This window comes from Dromiciops gliroides, chromosome 1 (assembly GCF_019393635.1).
Source record: "Dromiciops gliroides isolate mDroGli1 chromosome 1, mDroGli1.pri, whole genome shotgun sequence".
Taxonomy (NCBI): domain Eukaryota; kingdom Metazoa; phylum Chordata; class Mammalia; order Microbiotheria; family Microbiotheriidae; genus Dromiciops; species Dromiciops gliroides.
The window spans coordinates 57,570,684-57,598,134 of NC_057861.1; the positions used below are offsets into that span (position 1 = coordinate 57,570,684).

The 27,451-nt window shown below is 47.2% G+C and overlaps 1 protein-coding gene across 1 annotated transcript; it reads left to right on the forward strand.

Annotated features, from left to right (window-relative positions):
• Positions 1-516: 516 nt before the first annotated feature.
• Positions 517-26,749, forward strand: LOC122736093 (plasmalemma vesicle associated protein). Its single transcript, XM_043978109.1, has 6 exons — positions 517-980; positions 12,866-12,962; positions 15,872-16,575; positions 17,599-17,656; positions 18,063-18,144; positions 25,269-26,749. The coding sequence occupies exons 1-6, from the start codon at positions 609-611 to the stop codon at positions 25,273-25,275; spliced, it is 1,320 nt and encodes a 439-aa protein (XP_043834044.1). The 5' UTR covers positions 517-608; the 3' UTR covers positions 25,276-26,749.
• The last annotated feature ends 702 nt before the right edge of the window (positions 26,750-27,451 follow it).

Below are 27,451 nucleotides of genomic sequence, written 5' to 3' on the forward strand. Positions count from 1 at the left end.
TACGTTCTAAGGTCGCCCCCCAGTCTCACATTCTTTGTTCCTTCAAGCTTGATATTCTGTGCTCTTATGTTCTAAGGCCCTTCCCAATTCAGTCTGTGTTCTAAGGTCCTCCTAAGTCTGACATTCTGTGTTCTAAGATCTCTCCTCACCACCCCCTGACCCTCCCGAGCCTGATAGTCTGTGTTCTACATTCCAAAGCTCCTTTTTGCTTGATCTATGGTATAAGATCCAAGCCAACAAGTGGCTTAGGCATGGTGGACATACCTCCAATAGGCCCCAAGCTCCTGTCTACCCCAAACAGTGAAGGAGGGTGGCAGTCAGGGGGGCTGACCCCACTCTAGCTCACTCCCTTGAGCCTTCAGCCACTACTCCCCCAAGTCCAGGGCAGCCTTGTTATGATAACCCAAGGACCCGGTTTCCTCTTCGGCAGGAAGGAGCCAGGAGGAGGAAGTATTAAGCAGGGCGATATAAACACTCCTCCTGCTGAGGAGGGGGCAGGAGAGGCTCCAGGGAGGGAGGGGGGAGGTGGACAACAGGAGACCCCGCCCCCACCCTTTCCCTTCTGAGCCCAGGGCCCGGCGGGCCTGGCAGACACTCCTGCCCGAGCCATGGACAGAAGCAGCAGTTACTCACGGAAAGGGCTCCACGTCGGCAGCTCTGCCCACTGGGGCTGCTGGTACTACCTGAAATACTTCTTCTTGTTTGTCTCTCTCATTCAATTCCTCATTATCCTGGGGCTGGTGCTGTTCATGGTATACGGGAATGCCCACGCGGGCACTGAGGCTCACTTGCAGGTGACAGAGAGGCGGGCGGACAGCCTGTCGGGGCAGCTGCTGTCCCTGAACACCCTCAATGCCAACCTCTCCAAAGAGCTGAACATCACCACCCGCTCCCGTGAGGCCATCATGCAGCTGTTGGTGGGCAGCCGGCGGGACCTGGACCGCATCAACTCCAGCTACCGCCAATGCCAAGTGGAGCAGGTGAGACCCTGTTTGGACTCCGAGGAATTGGTGCCAGGGCTGGCGGGGGAGGGAAGGGACAGCCATGGGTGATACTCTAGCCTAGGATAATCCACTTATCACCTCTGCTCCTCTTCTGTTGGGGTGACGGAGAAATACCTACTAGGCATGGGGCAGCTGAGGAGGTGATGTGTGAGAGGCCAAGGAAGACCTCACACATAAGAGCATAGATGGAGCCAAAAGGGATCTCACTCTACTCTAACCCCCACATTTTACAGTTGGGGGAAACTGAGGCCCAGAGCAGGGAGTAACTCTCCCAAAGTTGGTGGCAGAGCCAAGATAATTCAGACGCTTATGTCGTTACCCAGACATGGGCATCTACATACTTCAATACACAGCTTCCCCCAGGCACAGGTCTGGCACGGTCACATACCACCTCACACTATCACACCCTCTTCTGTGGGCACTCACAGCTGCACACACACTATTACAGATGCTTTCCTCATCATGAGAGGGAGCGGTAGCATATGGGTAGGAACCTGGCCTTAAAGTCGTTAAGACCTGAGTCCAAGTCCTATCTCTGGCACAAACTGTCCAGGTGACCCTGGGCAAGCTGCTTGCCCCAGAAAACTCTAAGATGTGAAGTTAAAGAGGGGGTACCATCCCGCACCGATGGAGGGAGTTCTCTCACCTCCGAGGTCCCTAAGAGAATGACATCACAGGTCACATCCCTATCCCTAGACGGACAATCTCATACGCATAACTTCACACGTTCCTCCACTGTTCTCAGACACTTGGTGGCACACATGGACACAGGGTCTTGCTCACACGGGGCATGGCCCAGTGGCATCCTTTTGCAGCATACCGTGACTCAAGCAATGGCATACATAGAGGTTGTCTGGCTAGGGCTTGTGGGGAGGTGACTGCTTACTCATCCTGGGGAGATAAATTGCCTGTGGGCAGGGATTGATCCAAAAGGGTAAGACCAACCCCTCACCACACCCCGAGTGCCTTCGTGCCCTCCTGCCTAGCACGGCAGTGTGATATTCGTCAGCCTCCTTCCTTCCTTCCTTCATGGCTTTTGATAATAGTATCACATTTTTGGAGTTGGAAGGCACCGAGTCAGTGATCAAAGCCAACTCCCTCGTTTGACAGATGAGGAAACTGAGGCCTGCTGAACCTGAGTGACTTGCTCTGGGTCACACAGCTAGTGAGTGCCTGAAAGACTCTGAGCCCAGGCCTTCCTGATTCCAATCAGTCTTCCAGCCCCACTTCCATTCATCTGGCACACGTTGTGTCCCCTCTCAAAGGCTTAGCTGCCCTACCTGAACAACGTGGAAAACAGTAGTCTGCCCACCAGGGAAGTGGCTTAATGGCCATAGCTGACATAGTTACAGTGCTTTCAGATTTATAAATCACCTGCTCCTCCCATGATCTGCACTCTAAGCCCCCTCCAAGCTCTGACATTCTATGTTCTAAGGTTCCTTCTAGCTCTGATGTTCTGTGTTCTATGATCTAAGGTTCCTCTCAGATCTGATATTCTATCTTCTAAGTCCTAAGGGCCCTCCCAGCTCTGACATTCTAGATTTTATGTTTTGAGATCCCTCCCCACTCTGATGATCTCTATTCTGAGGTCCCTTAGATCATAATAAGTATTATTGTCCCCACTTTACAAAAGACGAAAATGAAGCTCAAAAAAAAGGTTAAGTGACTTGTCTAGGGTCACACAGATAGTCTGGATCTGAGACAGGATTTGAAGCCAGATCTTCTTGACTCAAAGTCCAGCATTCTAACCATAAATGACCCATTGCTTCTCTGCTCTGCAAACCGTAAAGCGCTATAGAAATGTGAGCCCTTTGCCCATCATTATTATTAGGCGCAGAGGGAGACTAAATGGTGCCAGGGCTAGGGTTATGGACTTAGAAGACCCAGATTCAAACACTGGCTCTAGGTGACCTTGGGCAAGTTGTTTTCCTCACTGTTTCCTCCTCTGTAAAAGAGGCAGAAATGAACCAGCCCCTGCCCTCTGGCAGCGTTAAAGACCTGGGGATTATCTCTAATAACAAGGGCCAGGAGTGACCTGGCTGCCTCTTTGCTTTTTCTCATCTCTGGGAGCCTGTGACCAGCTTTGGAGGGGAGGGGGGTAGGGCAGGAGGGAGGGCTGGGAGCTCAGGAAATCTCTCTGGGTGGAGTTCAGTGGGGGAAGGGAGCACTTAGGAAACATCCATTGTACTGGCCTCAGTTTCTCCATCAGGAAACTGGCAGGAACTAAGATATCCGAGAGCCAGGCCTCCCAAGAGACTGTAGGTCACTCCTGGAATGAGGCCTTCGGATGGCTGCCCCCTCCCCCTCCAAGTCCCTGCTCATCCCAGCCTCCCCCCACCCTCCATTTCAGACACAGGAAGCGGCACAGATGTCCTTCTTTTGAGTGTGTCTGTCCTCTCCCCTACTCAGTATGGGGGATCTCTGAGAACAGGATCCATGTTTCCTTCTCAGACTCTGGACTCACTGAGGGTGGGGGCCAGGCCTCTGCCTCTGGGCCAGGGCAATTTGGGTTATAGCCCCCTCAGACTGGGAGCTCCCTGGGAGCTCTCAGACTAGAGAGGGGTTCCATGAATGCAAGGCTGCTTTCTCCACTGTCTGGGGGCTCCTCCTTGGGCAGTGTCATCTCCCCCACTGACCAGCCTATGCGCCCCTCTCTCTGGGGTCACCCTGAGGTAGGGGGCTCTGTCTGCCCTCCCAATTGTCTCTCCTTCAGACTAGAGACTTCCTGGGGGTATCTTTTAGAACTTTCCAGGTCAGTGGGAAGGAGATGAAATTTTAGGGAGTATCCTCAGAAGGTTGTTTAGATTCTCTTGGGACCTTTAAAAATTTCCCATCAGGTACCAGGTGGTGCCTTTGTCAGGCAGTGAGTGACACAGACACAAGGGTTCAGCTGTCCTCGATGCATGGAAAATGGAAGAAACCAGGAGTCACACCCCTACCTCTGCCACCCCCTACCCGGTGTTTCTGCCTTTATTTACCAGCACCACCCTGGATTCGGTAGAGGAAGCTTGTGAAGGAGGGCAAGCATTTTGTAGGATTCAAAATGGGGAGACCACCTGAACCAGTCTTGAGAAAGGATGATATGGGGCAGCTAGGTGGCACAGTGGATAGAGCACCAGCCCTGGATTCAGGAGGACCTGAGTTCAAATCCAGCCTCAGACACTTAACAATTACTGGCTGTGTGACCCTGGCCAAGTCACTTAACCTCAATTGCCTCATCAAAAAAAAAAAAAGAGAAAGGATGATGGAGGAAGGAGATGGCGGAAGGGCAAAAGCAAAGCTTTCCAAAGGCCTGGGGTGAGCGATGGAGTCTGGCCTGGTCTAGAGACAGAAGGGCCATGCCCTCTTCCTGTGGGGCATGTCTGGAGGCCCAACACGGAGCAGAACTGTGCCAGCTGCCCTGCCCAGACCCCTGGTCTGGGCTTCTCCCCATCTTGGCATCACCTCCTCTGCACCCAGGGCCTCGGGCTCATAGCCTCGGGTGCTGTGTCCCCCAGGGTATCCAGTATAGAGAAGGCATGGGTGGGTTCAAGAGCAGCGGGAGCCATGGAAAAACCCAGGGTGCTTTAGTCCAGGAGCTTGGCTGGGATACTGAGAATAATGGATAATCAGTCTTCAGGAAGTAAGCTCCAAGACCTCTGTGTTTTCAAATGTGGCAGAGTAAGAGAGCCAGGAGTTCTGATCCCTCTTCAGACACTTATTAGCTGCTTGACTGGGAGGCGAGTCACTTAACCTCTGTAAGGCTCAGTTTCCTCACCTGTAAAATGAAGATAGAGCAGTTAGATGGCACAATGGATAGAGGGCTGGGCCTGGAGTCGGGAAGATTCATCTCCCTGAGTTCAAATCTGGCCTCAGACATTTAGTAGCTGTGTGACCCTGGGCAAGTCACTTCACCTTGTTTGCCTTGGTTTCCTCATCCCTAAAACGAGCTGAGAAGAAAATGGCAATCCGCTCCAGTGTCTTTGCCAAGAAAACCCCAAATGGGGGGTCACAAAGAGGCAGACACAGCTGAAATAACTGAACAACAAAATGGAGATAATAATAACTTGTACCTCTCAGGATTGTTATGAGGATCAAATGAGATGATATGGAAAGCATTCTGCAAACTTTAAAGCAATACAGAAATGCTGGGTGTTATTGTTACTACTAATAATATAACATTAATAACATGAAAATATGTGGGAAAGTTTGGTGACAAATATGTAACCTCAGGGAAAACTTATGCCCTTGTCATTGATATTGGAGACAGGGGCAGCTAGGTGGCACAGTAGATAGAGCGCTGGCCCTGAAGTCAGGAGGACCTGAGATAAAATTTCACCTCAGACACTTACTAGCTGTGTGACCCTGGGTGAGTCACATAACCTCAATTGCCTTGAACATCCGAAGCCATCTCCAGTTGTCCTGATGTATATCTTGCCACTGGACCTAGATGGCTCTGGAGGAGAGAGTGAGGTTGGTGACCTTTCACAGCCCTCCTTCACTTAAATCCAAGTCAGTGCAAGTCATGACATCACCCTGATGTCATGGTCCTCTTCAAGAATGAAGGACAAGGGGGGCAGCTAGGTGGCGCAGTGGATAGAGGACTGGCCCTGGAGTCAGGAGTACCTGAGTTCAAATCCGGCCTCAGACACTTAACACTTACTAGCTGTGTGACCCTGGGCAAGTCACTTAACCCCAATTGCCTCACCAAAAAAAAAAAAAAAAAGAATGAAGGTGTGAGATTTAAAATTGGATATTAGATCATAAATCTCCCCTACTTAACCTTTCCCTTAATTTATCTCCCAAACTAGTAAATGGAAGCAGGTTTTGGTTTTCTAGATAGACCTTTTTATTTATAGTTATGATAGTCACAAGGTGATGTTGGTTAGAAGGATAGGAAAGTAGAAACACAATACAAATCGTCTTAAGTCTAAGCTTAGTCTATATTCCTTATAACAACTCACCAAACCGACAAGGCCACCAACCGACAAGGCCACCTTTTGACAGAGCGAGAGAGTCCCTGCCGCGCCGTCAGGAGTCCCACCAAGCAGGCAAAAAAGGCTACTTCCGTTCTCTCCACCCCGGAAGTCAAAAAAAAAACCCGGCAGGCAGTCTGACATGCGCAGCAGGCGGACTGTACCCGGCAGGCAGTCTGACATGCGCAGCAGGCGGACTGTTCATCTCCTCCCCAAAAGGGTGGTCCTTGAAAAACTGGCGTCTTTCAGTTATCCTAACCGACTGTTAAAAACTTTCATATTTTACCACATTTCCCCCCTTTGCTTCCTCAAGAAATGGAATGTTTCCTTGATGGAACAGTAAAAAGAATATAATAACCTTTGCTGACTAATAATATGCGAACAACAATACAGAAAAGGAAGAGAGGAAAGTTTTGTCCAGAGGGGCGATTTTTTTTTTTTCTTTCCTCATGAACCGACGCTTTGACATTTGTCTTGCAAAGGGAGAGCCTCTGCAGAGAGTACATGTTACAGATAGTATATAACAGAAAGGAGATAGTAAAAGCTAATAAAGCAAAACAGTTCATATAAAGTCTCTGAGTTCTCTTGTCTTCTTGAAGTGGTAAGATGTCATCAGGAGGAAACTGGATTCTGGTCTGGAAAACTGGATTCTGGACTCTGGTCTGGATTCTGGACTCTGGACTCTGGTCTGGAAAGCTGGATTTCTTCTTTAACTGTTTGAATTGCTGTATTTTTTTTTTTTACTAAACCTTAGCATAGCATTTTGCAATCAGTAACACTTTTTACCACCATGTGTCTGGATCAAAGTCAAATTTAGTATGTGTTCATGACACCTGAAAATGTTATGAAAGGTTATCATACCATATCTCATGGTTCCGAGACAGCCAGTGATTGTGCTAGGCCACAGGTGAATTCAACTGAGTGAGATAAAAAGATAAATAAGTTCAGTTAAATTAGGTTAAATTAGGAGGGAGAGAGGATGAATACTGGACTGTGCCTAGTGATTGTGCTCTACATAGTCACCATCATAAGCAAACCATGGACTTACATATACCTGTCTCTCCTTTTGTTGCACATATATTCTCTCCAGGGCCTGCGTCAGAGTTCACAGCAAGTTAGTCTCTGAAATGATAAGTTTCCATATTTCTGAAATCTCATTAATTTCACCAAAGACAATATGATGGTAAAAATGTGTGCTATGCTGCATAACTGAGAATATATTAGTGATATATACAATAATTCCAAACCATACCCAGAGTATAATGACATATAAATAATAAACGAATGTAAATAGCTGATTATATTAGACATTGTTACATAATCTTCTTTTAGCAAGTAGACCACATCATCTTATACATGAATTCTCTAGTATAACAGTAGCAGATACTTAAAGTGGTGATTAATTCATCAAAAAGAAGTAAGACTTCAATAAGCAAGATTCAATATTCAATAGCATATACTTAAAATGCCTTTGAAAAGTCACTTAGTTTACAAAATCGGGTTTTTAAAGAAAAGCAAAAGAAACAAAAGTAAAAAAAAAAAAAACAAAGCAAAACCAAAAACCCAAAAATAAAAGGCAAAAGATTCGCTAAGCACCCTTTTGTGCTCTTAAAGAATTTAAAGGTGTGGTGAATTCCAGGTCTTTTCAGTGCCTTTCAAAAGTCAAAACAAAACAAAAAACAAAAAGGATTAAAAAAAAAAATAGGTATAGGGTAGGGAAAAGGGTGGGAGAAATTGAGGTGGGCCAGAAAACTAGGCCATGTGCTTCAGTGCTTTTGCCTGTGGAAGGAAATGCTTGTTAAATTTTAAGGTATTTAAGCTGCTAGAGTTTGGGGTATGCCACATTGTTTTAACTGGTTCCCCAATTCTCTGCATGCCAAAGTGGCAGGGGTTTCTGAATTGTCATTGATCTTTCTAATGCTGTCATAATGTTCTTTATGGTAGAAAATGTGGAGTTCTCTAGCATCAGTTTTGTCTGTGCCACTGATTTTCAATAAGGGCTGATTTAATTGATGAACCACAACATTCAGCTGATGCTGCTTAGCAAATGCTACAATTGTATCATTTCCTCCCCACTTTCCAAATTTCTTTAATTCATCAACATATTCTTCAAAAGGGGAGTCATTTACTATAAAAGACTCAAACTCATGTCTATGGTTAATCATATAAGAAGCAGCTTCTTGTCTGTGTCTGAGATGATTTCTACAGTGACCTTCTAGCTGGTCTGCTAAAGCCCTAAAAAGGCAATTTCCGTCTCCTGATACTTTACGAAGACTGAGTCCCAAAGCATTTAACTGATCAGTGGGATTATTAAATGGGAACTGCCTGTTTCCTCTGAACTTTCTTTGCTCTTTAACAGTTGCTATCGTTAGGGTTTTTACCTCTTTAGCGTCTACCTCAGGTCTATCTGAAATCTCTTCACCTATGAATGGTGCAGGCTTTATATGAGAGCAATGAATCCATGAGTCTTTTTCACCAATTTTAATGGCAGTAGGAGTTGTCAATAATACCTGAAAAGGTCCTTCCCAGGCAGGTTGAGTTCCACTGGTTCTCTGAAAATTCTTTACATATATTTTATCTCCTGGGTTGAAGTTATGCAATGAAAAGTCTAATGGTCCTGCCTGGACCACAGCTCCTGCCTCATGGAGTTCACGTAGCCTGGTCTGTAATTCCTGTATATAGGAAGCAACAGACGTATCACCTCCCACCAGTGATGTATAAACTGGGGAAAAAGTTTTAGCTTGGATAGGAGGGTGACCAAAAAGCATTTCATAAGGAGATATATGAAGTTCTCCTCTTGGTCTATTTCGTAGATAGAATAATGCCAATGGTAGAACATCAGGCCATTTCAAATGGGTTTCAGTACATAATTTGCCAATCATACTCTTAAGCTCTTTATTCATACGTTCGACTTGGCCTGAACTTTGTGGATGGTAGGGCGTGTGGAATTTTGGAGTCACTCCCAAGAAAGAGTAGATTTGGGATAAAATCGAATCAGTGAAATGTGTGCCTTTGTCAGAATCGATGAGGGCTGGTGGGCCAAAACGAGGTACTATCTCTTTAAGAAGAATTTTGGCAACAAAGGCAGCTGTGGCTCGGGGGCTGGGAAAGGCCTCCACCCACCGAGTGAGCTGATCAACTATAACAAGGCAAAATTTATAATGTCCTGCTTTTGGCATAGTAATATAATCAATTTGTAAGTGCTCAAAAGGTGTATATGCTAGAGGACGCCCTCCATAAGCTTTGGCCTTAAAAGCATACTGATTATAAGACTGACATGTGGAGCAGCCCGAGCAGATTCGAGATGCTGTATTAGTCACACCTGGTGCTATCCAGGTTCTCTTAATAGAGTCTACAATGCCTTGTGTACCAAAATGGCCTTTTCTGTGAACAGAGAGGCATACCTGGTGGTAGAATTTCCAGGGAAGAAATGGCTTACCTTCCGGAGACCCCCAGATGCCATTGATCTGTTTCGCCTTAAATTTCTTTTTCCACTTTTCTACTTCAGAATCGTCATAGGTTAGGTTGGAAGGAATATCCTCAGAAGGTGAAAGGTTAAATACATGTTCAGGAGCTTCTAATGCAGCAAGCTTGGCTGCAGAATCGGCTCGTGCATTTCCCTTTGAAACAGGGTCACTATTCCCTGTGTGGGCAGGGCAATGTACAACGGCTAGGGAAGAAGGCAGTTTTAGGGCATCTAAGAGGTCCTTGATAAGGTCCCCATTGGCAATAGCCTTGCCCGAGGATGTTAGAAAGCCTCGTTGACGCCAAATCATACCAATAAAGTGGCATATGCCAAAGCCATATTTCGAGTCAGTAAAAATGGTGGCACTCTTATCTTTAGCTATATTACAGGCCTGTGTAAGAGCCACAAGTTCAGCAGCCTGTGCACTAAAATGGCAAGGCAGAGAAGCTGCCCAGAGGGTGTCATAATCAGAAACTACAGCAGCTCCAGTAAAACGGGTTCCCTCTCTCATAAATGAGGAACCATCTGTATAGAGGACAAGATCAGGATTTTCTAAAGGTGTATCAAAAAGATCATCACGGGGTTTTTCAGCCATATCAACTAAAGAAGCACAGTCATGCAACGGTTCCCCCGAGAATGGTAAATTAGGGAGTAGTGTTGCTGGATTAAGAACTGTGCAGCGTTTTAAAGTGATATTCTCATTACCTAACAGGGTTATTTCATACTTAGCCAGCCTTTGATCTGAAAAGGCTTGTGTCCTGTGACGTAGTAAGAGAGCCTCCACTTCGTGAGGGCATTGCACAGTTAGAGGGTTACCTAGGACCAAATCAGAGGCTTTTTCTACCAAAAGCGCTGTGGCCGCCACTGCTCTAAGGCAAGGTGGCACTCCAGCCGCTACAGGGTCCAGCTGAATTGAATAGTAGGCTATAGGACGCTGGTTAGGCCCCAGTGACTGAGTCAGGACTCCAGAAGCCACCCCCCTTTGTTCATGCACAAAGAGAGTGAAAGGCTTACTATAATCTGGCAGTCCTAGGGCAGGTGCTGATAACAAGGCCCGTTTTAATTCTTTTATGGCTGAGAGATGCTGGGGATCCAACTGTAAACTGTCTGGAACAGAACTTTTTGTAAGAGCTATGAGGGGTTTAGTAATTTCACCAAAAGAGGGTATCCATTGTCTACAGTACCCGGCTGCTCCTAGAATGGCTCTCAACTGCCTCTTAGTAGTGGGGGCAGAGAGTTGTTGAATGGCCTGGACTCGCTTAGAAGAGACAGAGCGAGTTCCAGCAGCCAAAATAAATCCTAAATATTCTACCTGGGGCAAACACCATTGTACCTTTGTCTTGGAAACCTTGTGTCCTCTCTTGTGCAGCTCCAGCAGTAAGTGACGGCTATCTTCCTGACAAATTTCAGCATTAGGAGAGGCCAAAAGTAAGTCATCAACATATTGTACTAGTGTGGAGGCTTTAAAGGTAATAGAGGCCAGATCCTGCTGTAAAATTTGGGAAAATAATGTGGGACTGTCTACAAATCCCTGTGGGAGTCTAGTCCAGGTCCACTGTCTATTTTTCCAGGTAAAAGCAAATAAATATTGGAAGTCCTCATGTACTGGTATGGAGAAAAAGGCAGAGCAAAGGTCTACCACTGTGAAACATGTAGATTCATAGGGAATTGAGGAAATTATCATAGCCGGATTTGCGACTATAGAATGTCTAGGAATAACATAATTATTAATCGCTCTAAGATCTTGCACAAAGCGATAAACAGGTTTACCATCTGGCCCAGGCTTGGGTTTTTTAACTGGCAAAATGGGAGTATTGCATGGAGAGTGATGACATGGAATAATAATACCCTGGCTTTTCAAAGCCTCAATTATAGGGGTGATCCCTTCTATTGCTTCCCTAGACAATGGATACTGTGGAATGGAGGGGGGTGGTCCCCCCTTAACTTTAAAGGTAACAGGCATGGCAGATTTAAGGAGCCCCACCTCATTAGGGGATGAGGCCCATAAAGACTCAGGAATGTCAGAGGGGATTTTGGATACCTCCCCTGCTGTTCCTTGAGCTTCTGTAAGTAAAATTGGTAATAAATGAACAGTATCCTCTGGCAATTGTAAGGAGACAGCCCCATCTGGAGCACAAGATATGGTTGCTCTAAGCTTGCAAAGGAGATCACGACCTAATAAATTTACAGGGGCATCAGGCATGAGTAAAAATGAATGTTCTACTGTTAAGGGCCCCATAGATACCATGCGAGGATTCAATTTTGCCACTCTCTGGCTCTTTCCTGAGACTCCCACTACATTCAAATATCCTACAGGTCTACACCCAGCATCTGGTTTGCTTACTAATACTGATTTAGAGGCTCCTGTGTCTAGCAGACAATCATAATAAGTCTCCCCCACTTTTAAGGTGACATGTGGTTCATTACTCTGGGGAGGTGAATGGACTGGCACAAGTGCATTCAAAAAATCCGGATCTGGGAATATATGGCTTTCATTATCTATGTTCCATTCCTCCCCAAGACACCATCAGAAGAGGACACAAAGGACAAGGGGCATCTAGGTGGTATAGTAGATAAGGCACCGGCCCTGGATTCAGGAGGACCTGAGTTCAAATCTGGCCTCAGACACTTGATACTTACTAGCTGTGTGACCCTGGGTAAGTCACTTAACCCTCATTGCCCCACCCCCCCAAAAAAGAGAGAGATAGCAAAGGACAAACAACAAATGGAGAGACAAGCAAGAAGGGGGAGGCAGGGAGGGCACCAGACTTTTATGAAGAAAAGAAATTACTAAGGACCAGGCTGAGCTCTAGATTATTTTTGAACTGTGATCACCCTCAGATTTATAAGATCACAGGATGTAGAATTGGAAGGAAACTCAAATCATGTAGGCCCAGCTCACCCCCCCCCCATTTTACAGATGAGGAAGCTGAGACCCAGAGAGAAGACATGTTCAAGATAATAAATAACACAGTCAAGATTTGAACCCAGATCTTCTTACTCCAGAGTCAGAGTCCTTCCTACATACCAAACTTCTACTCACTTATTAGTTTCTTTTACTTCACTTGTATTTTCAATTCAACAATCCTTTATTATTTTCCCTGAGATCATCCTCCACCAGGGAAACAACATGGCATCATGAAAAGAACCTGGGTTTGAATCTTGCCCCCACCGATTGGTCAAGTCACTTTACTAACTTGAGCCTCAGTTTCATCATCTGACAAGTGGGACTAGAAATATCAACACTATCACCTTCACAGGGTGAAAATTCAATGAGTTAGCATATGGAAAGTACTTTGCAAATCTTTAAGGGTTGTCTAAATATCAGTTATTATTCTCACCAGTCCCCATGCCCAGTCTGTTGTATTTGAGGGATTTGGGGGAGACTGAATGCCCATGAACGCTGACCCTGCTCTGAGTCAGTGCCTTCCTTTTTCTAGATTCAGAACCAGAACAATATGAAGTACATTGTCGCCATCTTGAAGAGTGAAGAACTCTGTCTACAAAAGCTTGCAGAGATTTCAAGGAACTACACAGGTTGGAGGAGGGGAGAGGGAGGGGAGGGGAGAGGCATGGGAGGAGGGGAGAGGGGAAGGATTGGGATATGGCGAATTTGAAAGGCTAAGTCTGGAAAAAAAGAAAGAAAGAAAGAAAAGCTAAGTCTGAGACTGGGAACTGGCGATCAGAGTCATAGATACAGATATGCATGGAAGGAATCCTTGAAGCCCTAGGGGTGAATGAGATCAAGGGAGAGAGACAGAGACCAAGACAGAGACAGAGAGGTGCCAACACACACACACACACACACACACACACAGAGGGAGGAAGGGAAAGAGAGAAGGAGGTGGAGAGAGAGAACTTCATAGGATCTTGGATTTAGAATCAGAAGAGACCTCTAGTCCAGCCCCTTATGTTATAGATAAGGGAAATGAGGTACAGAGAGGGCAAGTGACTTGCCCAAAATCACTCTGCTAGAGAGAGAACATCCAGGACAGCTCTGTCAGGGACACTCCCACATAGAAGGTGGAATAAAGCTGTGACTGAGAAGACATCATGATGGGGAGGGAAGGAAATGAACCCTGTTACATACAGGAAAGGAATCTCTCCACAGTTGTTAGACTGTGTCATAGCCCCATGGCCCCACCCTAGGTGGGAAAAGGAAGAAGTAAGGATTCAAATTCCAGCTCTGCTCCTTCCTAACTCTCTGGCCTTAGGAAAGTCCCTTCTCCTGGCTGAACCTCAGTTTCCTCATCTACAAAATGGGTCGATGGACTCAGTCTCTCAGATCCCTTCCAAATCTAAACGGTCAGACATGAAGGAACACTAGCATCACGGAAGCCAAGATACTTGTAAAGGGGAATCCTGCTCAGGTTGGGGTCATGCTAGAAGCTCCCTCAGCTCTGAGATTTGAGGACTCTTAGCAATCACACCTATCGCACCATGGTGTGGGGGAGGTGAGTTCCTCCTCCGTAGAAGGTCTCTATCAGGGTCTGGACAACCATTTGCTAGTCTCAGTGAGTCAGAGGAGCCCGTGAGTATCCAGTCAGGGGCAGGACATCAGTCAGAGGTCAGTACTAGAAATAGGACTGTGGGAGTCACCTGTACAGCTGGGGTAATTGAAGTGTTGGGAGTTAATGAGATCGCCAAGGGAGGATGGGAGAGAACAGAGAGGAAAGGAGGAGATTCATGCTTCAGCTACACATTGGACTAGATGCTTCATGAGAGCAGGGATCAGGGGTCACAAGTCATCCGCCCCAAGGAGGCCTCTTGGCCACATCTTTCTTCTTCCCACCCGTCAATTTCTTTTTTTTTTAAATTTATTTATTTTTGTGGGAGCAATGGGGGTTAAGTGACTTGCCCAGGGTCACACAGCTAGTAAGTGTCAAGTGTCTGAGGCTGGATTTGAACTCAGGTCCTCCTGAATCCAGGGCAGGTGCTTTATCCACTGAGCCACCTAGCTGCCCCACCCATCAATTTCTAACTCACCTCCTCCTGCTTTCTCCTTCCCACTATCTTTTTTCAATCCTATCTCTAATGGAACAATTCCTGGACCCTTTTTACCAGCTTTTTTGGGGAATTGAATGGTGGGTTCACCCAAGATGACTACTCTACATGTCCATCCATCTACACGCTTTGGATAGATAGCACATGAATTCTCCCCTCCCCCTGCTCCATTCCCCCTAGCTAAGATGTAACCAGTCTTAAGAGGCTGCATCAGTACAAAGGAGGTAATGCACTAGAAAAGAATGAGCGGGCAGATAGGTGGCACAGTGGATAAAGCACCAGCCCTGGATTCAGGAGTACCTGAGTTCAAATCCAACTTCAGACACTTGACACTTACTAGCTGTGTGACCCTGGGCAAGTCACTTAACCCTCATTGCCCCACCAAAAAAAAAAAAAAGAATGAGCTCCAACTTTAGAGCTAAAGAAACTGGATTCAGATCCCAATTCTACCACCTAGTGACCTTGGGCAAGTCACTTAATTTCTTTGGGCCTCACTTTCCTCATCACTGAAAGGAAGGAGTTAGACTAGATGGTCCCTAAGCCCCTTCCAACTCCAAGTTTATCATCTGTGATCTGTAAGTGACTATCCCCCCACATCCCATCTGCTGCCCTGTCTGTCTGTCTGTCCCTTATTTCACCTACCCAGCTCAGATAGGCCACATTTTGGTCCCTGAGGGATACCACCAGCCTTCAGATGGAGCAGAGGTTGGTTCATGGATTTATGGATCTCTTCTCAGAATGGTGTTCTTAAGTGCATAAAATAAAAGACAGAGGATGAAAAAGGAAACCAATTCTATTGAAATTCAATCATTGTTATTTTTCCAAAAAATAATAATTAATAACAATTTTTAAAAGTTCATAGATCTCAGGAGGCAGCTAGGTGGTTCAGTGGATAAAGCACTGGCCCTAGATCCAGGAAGATCTGAGTTCAAATCCAGCATCAGACACTAGATACTTACTAGCATGGTCCCACACACAAAAAAATAGAAAAAAAAAAGTTCACAGATCTCAGGTTAAGAAGCCCTATGATAGGGGCAGCTAGATGGCACAGTGGATAGAGCACTGGCCCTGGATTCAGGAGTACCTGAGTTTGAATCCATCCTCAGACACTTAACACTTACTAGCTGTGTGACCCTGGGCAAGTCACTTAACCCCAATTGCCTCACCATAAAACAAAACAAAACAAAAAAAACCCCAAAACTGAATTTAAAGAAGCCCTATGATAGGGGAGCAGCTAGGTGGCACAGTGGTAAAGCCCCAGCCCTGGACTCAGGAGTACCTGAGTTCAAATCCGGCCTCAGACACTTGACACTAGCTGTGTGACCCTGGGCAAGTCACTTAACCCCCATTGCCCCACAAAAAAAAAAAAGCCCTATGATAGGGAAAGTCCAAGGGACTATCTTTCAGAATCCAACCATTGCTTCCTCCCTCTTCCCTCACAGCCCAGGTACAGACCCTTGAAGAGAAGGCCAAGGCAGCCCAGGTAGAGCAGGAGGCCCTAAAGATGACCTGCAACAAGGACAAGGAGGCCCTGATGGCAGCCAAGGCAATGGTTGAGGACCAGCTCAGAATCTGCAACCAGGAGAAGATTAGAAACTTTGCTGAGTACCAGCTGGTGGTCAGTGAACTCCAGCGTGTGCGAGGCCTGTGTGTTGATCTAGACAAGGAGAAGCTTGCCTCCAAGCTGGAGCAGGTGTGGAGGGAAATCCTCTTGTACAAGCCCGTGGACAGCCTCTCCTTGATGTACTACAATCCTGAGGTTGACAAGATGCTACATCGCTGCAGGGAGCTGCCCAGGATAATGATGGACAGGGTGGATAATCTGGCCAGGGAACTGAAAACAGGCATTGAGCAGGTGGCCCGAGAAAACACCGATCTGAAGCGTCAGAAGGAGGCCAATGCGAACAGCTGGGAGACCTGCAAGGAGGAGAAGGAGAAGGTGGTCAAGGAGAACCAAGAGAAGCTGCAGAAAGTCCATGAGGACTGTGTGAAACAAGGCCGGCTAGCCTTGGAAGAGAAGGCTGCTCTACAGAGGGAGAAGGAGGCCTTGACCAAGGAACTAGAGGAGAAGAAGAAGGAGCTGATCTTGATCAAGGGGCAGCTGGACATCAACAAGTCCACCCTGGAGACCTGCATCAGGGCCAAGGTCAAGGCTGGGCCCGGGGAGTCAGCCAGAGTCAGAGTGGGGGGAGCACCTCAAGGCCTGAGGGAAGGAGGAGTTTGGAATCGGGCATAGGGATGAGGAGGACAAGGAGGAAGAGAAAGGGGAGGCTGCGGTTAGAGTTGGAGCTGGTCAAGAGGGTGGAGAGGGGGTTGGGTTGGAATTGGGCTGAGAGAAGGATGAAGTTGGGTTGGGGGTTGAGTTAATCTTGGTCAAGAGGATGCATAGGGGATCGAGTTAAAAGAGGGTTGGGGGCTAAGTTGGGCTGGATGACCCCAGCCAAGTCATTTAACCTTACAGCATCCCAGGCAGATTTCTAAGACTACAAATGCCAGAAGAGGTGGTGCTATGCATTAGTAGAGGTTTCTCACTAAGGAGTTCCATCTACCAGTGAAGTCACAGGTTCACTTCCCTATTGAATGAAATCAACGACTGACTCATCTTAGGGTTTTTATTCTTATTAGATTCTTATATATCCTTATTGTCCTATGGTTGGGAATAGGATTGACGTTTGAATGGGCTAGTGCTGAGCCTGTGTGTGTGTGTGTGTGTGTGTGTGTGTGTGTGTGTGTGTAGTCTGGATGATTGTGTGTGTACAAGTCTGGGATTGCCTTCCTAGGAGTGTGTTCTCCAGGATTTACACATTTGTATGGCTCTCAATGTGTCTGAGCTTCCTGTGTGCATATCTCCAGGTTCCTCTGTCCTGACGGAACCAGGGACACAACCTCCTTTCTTGTTTCTGAGTTGAACAGACAGACCCAAGTAGACCCAGGCCCTTGGTTGGGAGGTTGGCAAAGGAGCCTTAAGGCACTTGAGTTCTGGGGGGCCCTAAACCTTAGTGCTGGAAGGGACCTCAGAGGTCATTCTTCATTTGACAAATAAAGAAACTGAGGGCCACGGAGGTTAAATGACTTGCCCAGGATCATGCAGGTAGTTCAATCAGAGCCACTACCCTTTCTAGTATACCAAGCTCCCTCTAACCCATATGTATTCTTCCAACCTTCACAGGCCCAGGGTTCACCACCCGTTTTGCGACCCCCTGGTCCTGCTAACCCAGCTCCCATTGGTAAGTTGAGTCAGAAGAGGAGTGAGCCTTTTGGGCTTAGACATTCATATTTTCTCCACTGCCCTTGACACTTTCCTCAAGCTGAGTCCAGGCCTTTGGGAGCATTCATGTGCTAGATCTCTGCTCTCCAGTCAGGAAGAAGCCACCTGGAAGCTTCTAGGGTCCAATGTTCCCCCCCTAGAAACAGTTGGAGTAAATATTAAAACAGTAAATAGAGAGGAGTAGTGGGAAGACTGAGTTTGGGGGCCTTCAGACCCAAGGGCCCAAATCTCATTTATGTTAAAAGCTGAGATAGATGAGACATCTATCTATCCGTTGCTCCCAGACTCCACTCCACCCAGCAGGAGGTTAGCAGAGGTTAGCATGGGGAGGCCCAAAGCTGACTCCCTGCTTTTTCCCTCCTCAGACCCTGCTGACCTAGAAGACTTCAAGAAGAAGCTCTTGGAGAGTTATCAGAAGGTTAACATACCTTCTGGAAGCTCAGCCAGGTAAGCATCCCTTCGGCTCCTCAGGCCAGGGTGAGGTCTGCTTACAATCACCTATGTGCCAGAACCTCAGAGAAATCATCTAGATGAGCCCTGGAGGGCGGGAAGGCAAGGTTTCTTCTTTATTCCCATTTCACAGATGTGTCCCTACCTTAGGACTGGGGTCCCCATCCTTGAGACTCAGGGTTGTGTCCACTCCATTCTCCCCTCAGCCTCTGAAGAGGGAGTGGTTTTATCATTCAGTGGATAGAGGACTGGACTTGCAGAAAGGAGACCTGGGTTCAAATCCCACACCTGCTAACTATGTCAACCTCTCAGTGCCTCAGTTTCCTCTTCTGAAAAATGGGGATAAGACTACTTGCATTGCAGGTCTCAGTTCTTCAACTTGCCCTGTGTGACCCTGGGCAAGTCTTAACCTCTATAAGCCTCAGTTTCTTCTTTTGAAAAATGGTGGTTCTGGATTCAATGACCCCCTTTCAGTTCCAGATTTAGGAATGATGAAGCCTCGTTCCCAGGGCCATTAGAAACCTAAAAGTGCTACCATCATTTCAAGCTATCCTTCTCATGGTAAGCCATAGGCCCAACACCACACCAGGACTGTGTTTTTATGAAACAAAAAGATACTTTGTTGCATGGGTCTCATACAAGAGTAGACTATTCACACACAGGTAAAGCAAACAGAGACAGAGAAAAGAGAAACAAGGTTAGCCTTTGTTTTGTTTTTTTTTGTGTTGTTGTTGTTGTTGTTTTTAGTGAGGCAATTAGGGTTAAGTGACTTGCCCAGAGTCACACAGCTAGTCGGTGTTAAGTGTCTGAGGCCGGATTTGAACTCAGGTACTCCTGATTCCAGGGCCGGTGCTCTATCCACTGGACCACCTAGTCGCCCCCAAAGTTAGCCTTTGAAAATGTATCTTCCAGCAACTTGGAAGAGTGAAACGATCACCAGCCTTAGAGTCAGGAAACCTGGCTTCCAATCCTGCTCCTGACACTTCTTGCCCAAAAAAGCCTCTAAGCCTCGATTTCCTCATCTGAAAAATAAGAAGGCTCCTACTTCATGGGATTGTGAGAAAAGTGCTTTGAAGGCCTTCAAAGACTATGGAAATGGCTATTTACTATGACTGGTCTCCTTTGTCAGTCATTCAGCATTTACTAAGCACTTACCCTAAGCCAGGCACTGAGCTAAGCACTGGGCATACAAAGGAAGGAAAAAATTGGTCCCTGCCCTCAGAGATCTCACATTCTTTTTTTTTTTTTTTTTTGGTGAGGCAGTTGGGGTTAAGTGACTTGCCCAGGGTCACACAGCTAGTAAGTGTCAAGTGTCTGAGGCCAGATTTGAGCTCAGGTCCTCCTGAATCCAGGGCCAGTGCTTTATCCACTGTGCCACCTAGCTGCCCCAAGATCTTACATTCTAATGGGAGAAGCTACAAGTAAATAACCAGGTACATACAGGGAACCTACAAGATAAATGTAGAGCAGACAGAAGGTGATCTCAGAGGGAAGGCTCTAGCGGTGAAGGGGAGATTGGGAAAGGTCTCTTGTAGAGGGTAGGATTTAAGGTGGCTCCTTTACTCTAGCTCATTCTGTGTGGCCTATGAGGGTAGAACTGGGACCAGAGGTTGGAATTTACTGGGAGTCCACTTTCAGCTAATTATAAGGGAAAATTTCCTGACATGCAGAGCTATCTGTGAATGGAGTGGGCATAAGAAGGTCCTCATCATTGGAGGTGATGGAGACTCAAGCAGAGGCAGGAAGACTCTTGGTCAGAGGATGCTCTCAAGGGGATTCCTTCTTGGGGGGGGGCAGGATGTTGGAGGAGGGACACATTAAAGATCCTCTGATTCTGGAACTGGACAAGGTTGGACTGTTACTAACCTTTTTACCTTTCCTTCTAAATGCTAATTGGTAGTATTTGTTTTGAGATTCCCCCACCCACTACAATGATGTATTTTTGTTTCCTCAAGACAGTGGATTAAAGCTCCCAGGGCCTTATAGGGACAAAAGTGAACTAGGCTGGGGGCAGCATGTTTCCAAGATGGTAGGCCCCAGGGGTCCTTGGGAGGTACCAGAGGAAGGGACAGTGGAGGCCTGGAGCCAAAGCCTGGCTCTTGGCCAAAAAGGCCCATTTCAGAACTCGGCTCCATAGACAAACTGGGAAGTGGTATCAATGGCCTAGTGAATCACCACAGTTGAACTGGTGTGCCGATGTTCACAAAGTCAGCTCTTGGGCTTGGCAGTTTGTCAGGAGAAAGAAGTGTTTTATGTCACAGGAAGGGCTGATTCAGGGATATGGCTGAATGCCAGGCCTTAGAGCCAAACAAGCATTCATGATCATTGACTGCCTGCTACCTGGGGTCTCTAGACCACCCCAATTCTCCCCCTGGCCAGCTAGGTGGTGTAATGGATAGAGTACAGGGCCTGGAGCCAGGAAGATTCATCTTCCTGAGTTAAAATCTGACTTCAGGCACTTACTGGCTGTGTGACCCTGGGCAAGTCACTTCACCCTGTTTGCTACAGTTGCCTCATCTGTCAGATGAGTTGAAGAAAGAAATGGCAAACCACCCCAGTATCTTAGCGAAGAAAACAGCAAATGGGATCACAAAGAATTTAATGTGATTGAAAAATGAGCAATAGGGGCAGCTAAGTAACACAGTGGATAAAGCACTGGTCCTGGAGTCAGGAGGACCTGAGCCCAAATCCGGCCTCAGACACTTGACACTTACTAGCTGTGTGACCCTGGGCAAGTCACTTAACCCAATTGCCTCACCAAAAAAGAAGAAAGAAAGAAAAGAAAAATGAACAATAACAACTCTCTCTGAGCCCTCACTTCTTCATCTTTCCCTTCAGGAGTGAGGCACCCCTTCTAGGAAGGTGCTTCCCCTCTTTGGGCCTGTTTAGGCAAAGGGAACAAGGCTGGCTGTGGCCATGGGCTCAGGATATATCTCTTAGAGTCTCCTACAACCTGAAAGTCTCAGTCTAGCCCTCAGTCTAGTCTAATGGCTCCTCTCAGCCCTTGGGGGAGCTGGGTTTTTCTCATATTTGCATTCCTGGGGGCAGCTAGGTGGCTCAGTGGATAAAGCACCGGCCTTGGATTCAGGAGGACCTGAGTTCAAATCTGGCTTCAAACACCTGATACTTACTAGCTGTGTGACCCTGGGCAAGTCACTTAACCCTCATTGCCCCACAAAAAAATATATAGATATATTTGCATTCCTGGGGGTTGGATAAGTCTTCCTTGGGCCCAGCCATCATTGGACCCCTAAGCTCAGAGCCTCAAGGCTCCTTAGCTCTTTTTTCCAAGTTCTTGCCTATTGCAGATAAGACACCCCCATTCTGCTTCTCCTAGGGCTCCAAGGACCACGTCTCCAGACCCCCCTCCTCTCTGGTGTCCTAACCTCAGACTTCCCAAAGCTGCTTTCTCCTCTGCTCCCATCCCAGTCTCACTCTCCATTCTTCCTCCCTGACCCCCAGGACCTGAGTTCATGGACATTGGTGGAACCTGCTGCTCCCCACTCTGCATCCTGCTTTCCTCCACTTGGAGCTTCTCTGTAGAATCTACTCTCTTTTCAAAACACAGCCAAGGTTGAAGACAAAAACTGCCCCCCCCCAAAAAAAGAACATATTGGAAGGGGGATGATGGGAAGGGGCTCTTTCTGGGACTAACCTCTCAATCTCTTGCCTAAGCTAAATCTCTACAGACATTATCTTCCTAGAAAATCAGAATAGATAGCTGAGTAGTAGGCACAGAAACAACAGGAAAACCCAATTAATTGGTCAGAAATTGAGGAGTTGGACATTCAGCAAACCAAACTTCCTTGATGTCCTTTTTAAAAAGACTGAAGACTTGGGGCAACCCAGAGGCCTTTGTCTGTGAACTGAGAGAAATCAGGCTAATAAAAAAGGTTGAGATCTCTCTTTTTTCTTCCCTTTTCCTTTGGGGATAAACTAGGTTATATAGTCGACTTGATGCCTCTTCACCTGTAAATGGGGTTATTCCTAATAAAGTGTTGGCCTTTATTAAAAAACAACAACAACAACCCCACAGCCAAGGGGCTTACTGGACTGGGGACCAGGACACCTAGGTTCTTGTCATGGTGATAACTGGCTATGAGATTTCAAGCAAGTTCCTCCTCATTTGTTTTCCTTTCCTTGAATGCAAAATAAGGGGCTGGACCATATATATGATCTCTAAAGTAAGTTCCCCCCCAGTTTTTATGTTTCTGGGTTCTAAGGATCCTCCCACTTCCAAGATTGTATGTTCTAAAGGCTTTCCCAGCTCTGACATTCTGGGTTCTAAGGATCCTCCCACTTCTAAGATTCTATGTTCTAAAGGTTCTCCCAGCTCTGACATTCTGGGTTCTAAGGATCCTCCCACTTCTAAGATTCTATGTTCTAAAGGTTCTCCCAGTTCTGATATTCTAGGTTTTAGGGGCCCTCCCAGTTCTAAGATTCTACATTCTAGTGGTTCTCCCAGTTTTGACAGTCTGGATTCTAAGAACCCTCCCAGTCTAAAAGCCCTGGTCACTACTTCCAGCACCTTGTGCCCATAAAGACCCCAGTCTTGTAGGTTTCTCTCTCTCTCTCTCTCTCTCTCTCTCACACACACACACACACACACACACACACACACACACACACACACACACACACACACACACACACACACGAGCCTTGGATGGTTGGTTGGTTGATTTGATTGGAGCTTATGGAAGATGCTGCATCTGCTTTATGACCCAGACTCCTCTGGCTCAAGCTAAATAAGTTCTCAGAGCCCTCCCATTCCTGACATTCAGCATTTTAAGCTCCCATCCCTCCCCACCAGATCATTCCTAGGATATTGGAATAACAATGGAGAAATGGAAAGGGAGGCCAGGAAATCAGTTACACACACACACACACACACACACACACACTGTACCTTTGCTCTTTGCTCTCTTTGCAACACCCTCCCCTCTGATCTCTGCAAATCTAAATCAGAACCATCCTTCAGGGTCCAGCTCACATTGCACCTGCTCCAGAAATCCTTCCCCAAATACTCCGGGGTGATTTCACCCTTCTCTGAACATCCATGCATGCTTTCTCTTTGTAGGACTGCAGCTGTGCTGCACATAGTGCCCTTAAGGCAGAGAACTTGTGTTCGAATCAATCCTGGGATTTGAGGTCACTTTGTGACCTTGGTCAAGTACTTTCCACTCTCTAAGTCTCAGCTCCTTCATTTACAAAATGAAGGTGTGGGCATTATCCCAAACCCCTTCCAGCTCCAAATTCTAGGATGAGAGTTTCTTTTCTTCCCAGTCCCCTTGCCCGTTAGCACATACAAGTATAGGCCTTGTAAGATTCATTCAACAGACATTTATAAAGGGCCAACTCTGAAGAGCCCTGAGCTGGGGGCTGAGGGCAAAAGATTGATTTATTTATTTTGGTTTTGGTTTTTGCGGGGCAATGAGGTTAAGTGACTTGCCCAGGGTCACACAGCTAGTAAGTGTCACATGTCTAAGCCGGATATGAACTCAGGTCCTCCTGAATTCAGGGCCAGTGCTTTATCTACTGCTGCCACCTAGATGCCCCCGAGGGCAAGAGATTTAGAGATAATTAAGACATAACCTTGGGCTTCATGGATGGAAATTAGGGGTGAGGGTAGGAGGAGATAAAAAGGAAGGGGTAAGATAAGTATGCAGATAATACAAATTACTATGTGCCAAAGACATAGGAAGAGTAAGAAATAACTATTAGATCAGCAAAGGAGAATTCATTTCCAGATTACAGGTGGGGGATGATTGACTAAGGCTTCCTGGAGGAGGTAGCACTTGAGCTGGGCCAAGAGGATTTCAAAAGGCCAGGGAGGAATGTGGAAGGGGTCTAAGGGACAAGGAAAGAACATTCAAAGGATAATTGAGGGGGAGGGGCAGTGCTGACCATGAAAGCAATAGAACTTCCGAAAAGGGATGGCACTTGAAGGTTTTGAAATCAGGGAAGACTTCTTGTAGGAGGTGAGAGAAAATCTAGATGGAGAGCTTTGGGAAGCCACATGTCACTAGAGACTGATCAAAGGGGCTGGATTTGAATCCAAGATGCCCAGGCTCAAAGCCAGTATCTCTTACTTTTTAGCTTCAGGATGTTGAGCAAACTCTGTGCCTCAGTTTCCTTTTCTGTAAAATAAAGGAGATTGGACTAGATGTCTCTAAGCTCACATCTAGCTTTCAATCCTGTGACTCCTTTTGAAGCTCAGTATCTATCAGGGGAAATAGGAGCAGGGCATGGTCTGAAAGATATGGGGTTAAGGGGGGCAGTGGGTTGGGGCAACATAGGATTTGGATACAGAAGGGACCATCTAAGTCAGGGGTACTTAACCTTTTTGTGTGCATGGTATAGACCCTTTTGGCAGTCAGAATGACATTGTTAAATGCATCCAATGAAATACATTGGGTTACAAAGGAAACCAATTGTAGTGAAATAACTGTTAAAAACAATTTTTAAAAAAACAAGGTCATGGGGGCAGTTAGGTGGCGCAGTAGATAAAGCACCAGCCCTGGATTCTGAAGGACCTGAGTTCAAATCCAGCCTCAGACACTTGACACTTACTAGCTGTGTGACCCTGGGCAAGTCACTTAACCCTCATTGTCCAGCAAAAAACCCAAACAAAACACCTGAAAAACAAGGTCATAGACTGCAGGCTAAGAAGCTCTGATCTAGGCAAAAGCTCTCATTTTACAGATGGGGAAACTGAGGCCCAGAGAGAAAAGGTTGCCCAAGGTAATATAGAAGTTGGGTTTGAGTCGATGTTTCCTGATTCCAAGTCCATTGATTTTTGGAGAGAAGGCCTGGAACAGACGGGGCAGGGCGGTGCAGAGGCTAGAGGCCCAGGGTTTCCAGCCCTCTGTGTCTCTCCCCCCTTCCCTCCCCCAAAGGAAGGGCTGACAATGGAGAGAAGGCAAAAGGAGCAAAAGAGGCAGCCCCTTAGAAAAACATAGCCCTTGCCAGACTTCCTGCCTGGGGTCCAAAAGGAAAGACTTTGGCTGCTCAAAGACAGGCATGCAGGCCCAAGGGAACCAGGGGGTTGGTGTGTGATGGCTGTGGGGCTCACTGTCAGTGTGTCTTTCCCTCCCCCCCCAACCCTACTCCCTCTGCAGCGGTTAAGGGGACTGTAAACGGCGATGCAGTGATGGGCGGCAGCAGGATCTGGTGACACGTTCCAGAGAGGAAGCCACCCTCGACCTACGTGATGCCCACCAGAGGTCCACTTACCCATAATATGTCCATGCACCGCCCCCCTCTTCCCCAACACACATGTATACTCTGACACACACATGCGCGCGTGCACATGCACACACACACACACACACACACACACACACACACACACACTTATCTGCACACCCCTAGACAATCCTCACACTCAGACACTCCCCTCCTCTCACACCCCTGTTCCCACTCCCAGCCATACTTATGCAGATGCATCTTCACATATGAATGCATACACATTCATGAAAGGAGGCACCCACAGACCACAGGATCCACTCTGGGCCCTTTTGGGGAGCTCTAGCCTCAGCACCAGAGGCAGGGGTGGGAGACAAGCCCCTGGGCCTGTAGCCACGGTCGGGGGGGATTCTGAGCGTGCTCACTAAAGGTGCCCATGGGGGCTAAGTAAGCCCAAACTGGGGGAGAGAAATCAGGAATTCCACCCTGTCCCCGCAGGGTGTGCAGCTGCCTCCCCATCTCTAGGACCTCATACTCACTGTCGTCCCATGCTCAGATCACCGTCTCCTTCAGCACATTTATCACTTGGCTAATGTAGTTACGCAGCAGCTGCTGTCTGCCCTTATCTTTATTATCTGTTATCTCCATTAGCTGACACATCATAGCTTCACAAGGCCCCAAACTGAGGAAAGATATGAGCAGGAAAAGCTCAGTCTCTGGCTCCCAAGGGAACTCTTATCTAGCCTTCCCTCTCTCCCTCCCCCCCCCCCAGAGTTTCCCAAAAGCCCTGGGGGCAGGGGGAGAAGAGGGGGACAGCGTGTTGTTCTCAGAAATCAAAGGCAAGGTCTTTGAAGGGCAAGGCCCAGCCCTGGGTCTTCTCTGCCTGGTTCCTGTCACTTGGCCCAGGAGTGAGTTGGAAAGAGGTTGATGTGATGCAGGAGTACGTTATTTGGAATCCAAGGACTTGGATTCAAATTCTGACTCTTTTCCTATGTGACCAGGGTCTCACCAATCTGGACCTTATCTGACAAATGAGGGGCTTAGAATAGGTAATTCTGGAGATTTTATTCATTTCCAAGTCCACCCCATCCCACCCCTGGCCTTACCCCTGGACCTCAAAGCTATAACCCCAATACCAGAAGCTTATCCCCCAACCCCAGTGCTGGCCAAGTCCCTGGGGAACTCCTGCTCTAGGTCCTGACCCTCCTGGTACCTTGAATCTAGAACCCATACTGAGCACCCCCTACCCAAGGAGGGGTCCAGATTCTGGGGCTAAGGAAGAAGGTTCTCTGACTGTCCATGAATGCTCAGGTCTGAGCTGGGGAGTTGGGAAACAGAAGGCCCCTATTTTCCTCATGCTGTGATGCTCTGATTCCAAGTGGAAGTCTCTATTAAAAGATAATCAAACCCAAAATACCAGCTTCAATCATCTTTTCTGGGTTAGCCTGGTTTCTGGAGTAGCCTGGGGCCTGAGTTTCTGGGGTAGCCTAGGACCTTCCTGATATCAAGTCATCCTCATTGACCCCCCAACTGAGCCACTTTCCCTGACTATTGTCGATCACCAAGACACTCCTACATCTAAGACCAGCTCCCCCCTAACCAAGATAGTGTTACCCACCCAGGGGTTGAAAGTGGTGGTGGTGATGGAACCTGCTCTGTGGTTTAGGGGCAATGGTTATACCTAGGCCTGTCCCTGGGCAGGCAAGAGCAAGGGAACTCAAGCCTTAGGGCCAGGTGGGAAGTGGGGCAGAATGAGTCAGCCCAGGGGGAGCAGTTCTCAGGCCCAACATGGGTGTGGGGTAACAAAGAAGCTGTTTATTCAAGACAAGGATATTTCCGGAGAGCGGAAGTCTGGCGGAGAGACGCCTGCCTCTTGAGGATGCACTGTGCCTGGCTGGGGGCCCGCTGGGGCACAGAGTAAGAAGGAGGAAGGGATAGACCCCAGGCTTCCCCCAAACTGCTCATTCTAGTTGTGGCAAGGAGAACAGGCCATGTTACAGTCCCCAAGAGGGTAAAATCATAACCAAGCTTAGGAAGGGTTTAGAGGACCATGGGGCCAATCCAGGAGGGACCTACCAGAGCCTGGGACTATCCCTGATCCGTAAGGATGGGCACA